The 4,477-nt window shown below is 36.9% G+C and overlaps 1 protein-coding gene across 2 annotated transcripts; it reads right to left on the reverse strand.

The window, feature by feature from the left end:
* Nucleotides 1-622: 622 nt before the first annotated feature.
* LOC114178731 (protein NRT1/ PTR FAMILY 2.9-like) lies at nt 623-4,262 on the reverse strand. 2 transcript variants are annotated; one of them, XM_028064790.1, is made up of 5 exons: nt 4,122-4,262; nt 3,289-3,503; nt 2,982-3,199; nt 2,199-2,752; nt 623-2,115 (listed from the first exon to the last, which is right to left on the reverse strand). In XM_028064790.1, the coding sequence occupies exons 2-5, from the start codon at nt 3,428-3,430 to the stop codon at nt 1,197-1,199; spliced, it is 1,833 nt and encodes a 610-aa protein (XP_027920591.1). In that variant the 5' UTR covers nt 3,431-3,503; nt 4,122-4,262; the 3' UTR covers nt 623-1,196. The 2 variants fall into 2 exon arrangements, with proteins under 2 accessions (XP_027920591.1, XP_027920589.1); XM_028064788.1 differs by having other exon boundaries at nt 3,289-3,452; nt 4,122-4,256.
* Nucleotides 4,263-4,477: the final 215 nt, after the last annotated feature.

Here is a 4,477-nt window from a genome sequence, read left to right on the forward strand (position 1 = left end):
TGCTAATCATAGGCCATAAATTCGAGGAAGTTAATTCTTGTCTCACAAGTAAGCTTGCATTGTAACTTTCAATGTGCACCGTGTATAACAACTTTGTATTACAAATCTAGCTTTTATTTCTTCTCCCATTACAACTTCAAACTTGTTCAGCTTTTGTTGACGTTATTGCTCTGAGTCGTATATTTTACAAGTAAGCAACAATCATTGGAATATTAGTGTCAGCTGATATACCAAAAATATCACAAGGTGCCGTGTCTAATGTAGATTCAACCTTTTGTCTCAAAGGAGGAAAAAATCAAGTATAATATTATCATCGTCACCCATTTTGGCCTTGTCTAAAAATGGTTTTGAGAAACATGATCAAAGAAGCTCTTCCTTTGCTATATTTACCTTAATGAGTAAATATAATTTGTTGGGATTTTGCTGAATAAGGAAGTGGATACTTTTGTTCTGGATCAGCGTCCTTCGCTATTGGACTGGAAGTCCAGCTTCGTGTTCTTTTTCCGGAAAAACACATTGCTAAAACTAAAAAGAAAATGCCTCATTGAGCATCACAAACCGCAGTATGTTCACAATTGTTAGCCATCAGGTAAGAGTCGTTGAATAATCTACACCAAAAAAGTGACGAAAAACTTTAAAACAAATCATAGAGTTTCATCATTTGTATCAATCTATCTAAATGCACAAGCAGTTCAAGAGCAGGTAATTCAAAATTTCAGATGGGTTGTAATGTTCTTCTAAACCGTCCTAGGTTTAACACTTAACAATAGTGTGACAATTACAGAAATCAAAGTACAATTAAAATTTTACAAAAACAATGACATTTCCTATAATATTGTTCTTATTTTTCTTTCTTTTCCTGTAAAATGAGCTGAAAGACCACCAACTCTGACCAACTTCAGGTGGTTACAATCATTATCTTCATCTGTAGGAATCAAATTGAGGAATATAATGGTTTATGTCAGTGTATACTTTCTTTTACTGTCATTAGGTGCGTCAAGGCAAAAGTTTCGGATGTAGGCACCTATTCTAAGAAGAATGCACCTCATCTGTCAATTGCATCTACACATAAAGTATCTATCTAATGGGAAAAGCACAGACTGCATATTTGTTACTATACTCAATCTTGATTTTAACCTTTGCTAGTTGTGGTTCCACTCGATGAAAAGTTGTTGTAGCCTATTTCTACACAGTAGCTATAGACTCGAATCATTAAGACCATTAGCACTTTTTTCCGATTGTCTTGTCACTTTTTCGAGTTCGACAGAACTGCTGCTCGTGCCTTTGTACCTAAACCACCTTGCACATAACACAAAGTAACCTAAATTAATAATTTCTAGAGCAGCAATGAGGAAATAGAACTTATCCAATCTACCCTTGTTAAGATCCTCCGGTAACCAATTCCCAGTTTCAGATTTGGCAGTGACTTGATGGATAATTGAAATAAGCAGACTACTCAAATAACTTGACCCTGCATGTCCACAGTAGTAAAGAGAACCTGCAATACTTCTCATGTTCTCAGGAAATTGTTTGTAGTAAAACTCAACTTGCGCAACAGTCATGAATGATTCAGCCAATCCAGCTAATATCAGCTGAGGAATCAGGCACAGACCTGACATTGATGAGATTGCACCTTTTCTTATTGTTACTCCCAGAGGATTAATCAAAGCCAGGGTTCTACGGTGCTGCTCAACCCTAGCAGATACTAACATGCTGAGTATAGCGAAAAACATTCCAATACCCATTCTCTGAAGGAGTGTGATGCCGCCCTCTTTTCCAGTAAGCCTTTGGAGTAAGGGCACAACTTTTCGGTCATAGATGGGTAACCAAATTGCCACAGTAATCATCAAAAAGACGTAGTAGGATGCTCCTGGGATCAAGAACTCGCTTTGCCCAATACGCCTGTCAGATAGAAGGGCTTGGAACACTAAAATGGTGTGCTGTTGGACAATTACAACAAAGTACACAATGCCTGAAACCCATATGGGTAACACTCTCAACAAGCATTTAACCTCTTCCACTTGCTGCATACTGCAAAGATTCCAGGGATCAGTAGCAGATCCATTCGGGTTTATTTGATCTTGGGGAGTCACGATTGCCGCTTTGTCAAGGAACCTGTTAACATAAGCCATCTGGTAAACACTTCTCAATAATCTATCATAACTAACAGCAAATGCTAACTGCTTGATGTTGTTTACCTGAATTGATATGTATAGGGAAGTTTAGAATTCACTGATTTGGGAGCCACATAATTGAAGAGGGAAGGATATAGATATTCCGGCAGCTTCAGCCTCCTTTTCTTTGTTGCAACCACTATAACTTGCACTATACTAGTTATAGGGCTACCACTTGGTTTAACTTTCACATACATTTTGGATCCCATGAAGAAGATTATAGAAGATACAAACATCAAAGCAGCAGGAATTCCAAGACCCACTGCCCAACTTACATTGGACTGTATATAGACAATAATTGTTAAGGATATCATCTGAGCAACAGTAAAAGTGAAAAAGTACCAATTGAAGAAGCTAGTGATCCCCTTTTTCCCAGAATCCGTGTTAGGATTGAACTGATCAGCACCAAATGCTAAGTTACATGGTCGAATGCCTGCAGCTCCTATCATCAATAAACCTAAACCAGTCTTTAGAAATGTCATTTGCCCCTCTGTTGGCCCTTGGCATGTGGGGGAGTCTTCACAGTGAGGTGGATGCAGCTTCTCTACCGCCGCTGTCAGTTGGATTGCAAACAAACCCTGTATGAAGCAGGGAAACCAAGATATCCGAGACAAAAATTAAACAAGCCAATCAGATAAACCAAGCATCTTTCTTTCTATATGCATTTTAAAATGGAATTACTTCTATTTGGGATGATCTTAAATCACATTTTCTACTTCTCATTGTCGTTGGCTTTTACAAATTCAGATATCCCTAACAGTGTTGCGTTTATCCCTAAACAAAAGGCACCAGGCAGTAGCAATTTACCACAAAGGAAGCCATTGTGCAGAATGCCAATATCTTGTAGCGACCAAAAAAGGCATCAGACAGAAAAGCTCCTATTAATGTAGCAAAGTTGGTGCTGCCATTGAAGATGTTGATAATATTTGTAGCCGTGATGTTTTCCAAGTTGAACACTGTAGTAAGATACACCAAGAGATTGGATAAAGTGCCAATGGCTCCTAGCTTCTCAAAAATCTCATTTCCTGCCAATTACACAAAAGAATCAGTCGAGGTGTAAGGAGAAAATCCAACAAGAAAAAGCAATGCGATAAAATCACAAAACCCTCCTCACCTATAATAAAGGGCATGACCTTCCACCCTCTGTAGTTAATTTTAGGGTTATCATCTGTTCCACTATTATCGCTCTTCAATAAACTTTCCTGGTCATCATCAAAGCTCTCTCTCTTTGTCATTCTTTCTCCAATCGTGTTCATGATTATAAGCTTTAAGCGCTACCTTAAAGAAGGAAAGGAGGGCAAGAACGAAGAACGACCAGTGAGAGAGATCCTGAAATAGGGTCAATTTCAAAACCACACCAAGTATTATCATCGCACCTACCTACTAACAAATTTACTCAAGCTGATTTACGGATCCAATCTTCACTCCCGGGTAATTGTCCAAATTTTATTTTTATTTAAATTTCCCCCAATTTCTTTTTTATTCTGATTGGACATTTAAATTACCCATTTTTTGTGTTTTAGTTGAAGCGAGTAGATCTTCGTTGGTGACCAATACAAAATAATTTGCTATACCCAGAAAGCAAAAAGCAAAAAGTAAGACCCGAGCAAGAAGAGTACAATACAAAATCTCAGAAGTTTGTGGCAAGTTAAACTTTGCCCAGTCACACACACATTGTACAAAATGCTACCAAATTCATCCTAGATGCTACCTTCATAATTCTGTCCTAATTTTAAGTCTGGGAAATTTTCAACAAAGAACAACATTTATTGCAATCTAATCATACCCAGAAAGAAAGATATAAATTTAGTATAACAAGAAGTCAACTCAGTACATGATTAGATGATATTTCGAAATAAAAGCGTAAGCAAACGAATGCTGAGGAATGAAGCAACATAACAATTGAGAGAGGAACCGAATTGCCATAAAAAGGGGTGATAGCAGTACCTGAAGCGAGAGATGTTAATTGGAACCCTGTGAAACGAAAATCTTGGACGGAGCCTTCAAACTCAACTTAAAGACTTTTGCTATCAGAGAAAGAGACAAGACATGGTACCCATTGTACCTTGCTTAAGAGATTAATTTTAGATTTTGAGTTTTAGTTTAAGTATATTTTTATTCTCTGAAATATATAGGATGAATTTTTTAAGTTGACCTTTAAATATACTTTTTTTTATTAAAAATTAGCTTAATCTTGAAACAGTTTGAAGTTCTATTTATTATTTCTATTATTAGTAACACTCTGTATGAAAACAATGAAGGAAAAGGTTTGTCGTCAAAATAAAATAGATAAGCTCAGGAAT

The sequence above is a fragment of the Vigna unguiculata genome, chromosome 3 (assembly GCF_004118075.2).
Source record: "Vigna unguiculata cultivar IT97K-499-35 chromosome 3, ASM411807v1, whole genome shotgun sequence".
NCBI lineage: Eukaryota > Viridiplantae > Streptophyta > Magnoliopsida > Fabales > Fabaceae > Vigna > Vigna unguiculata.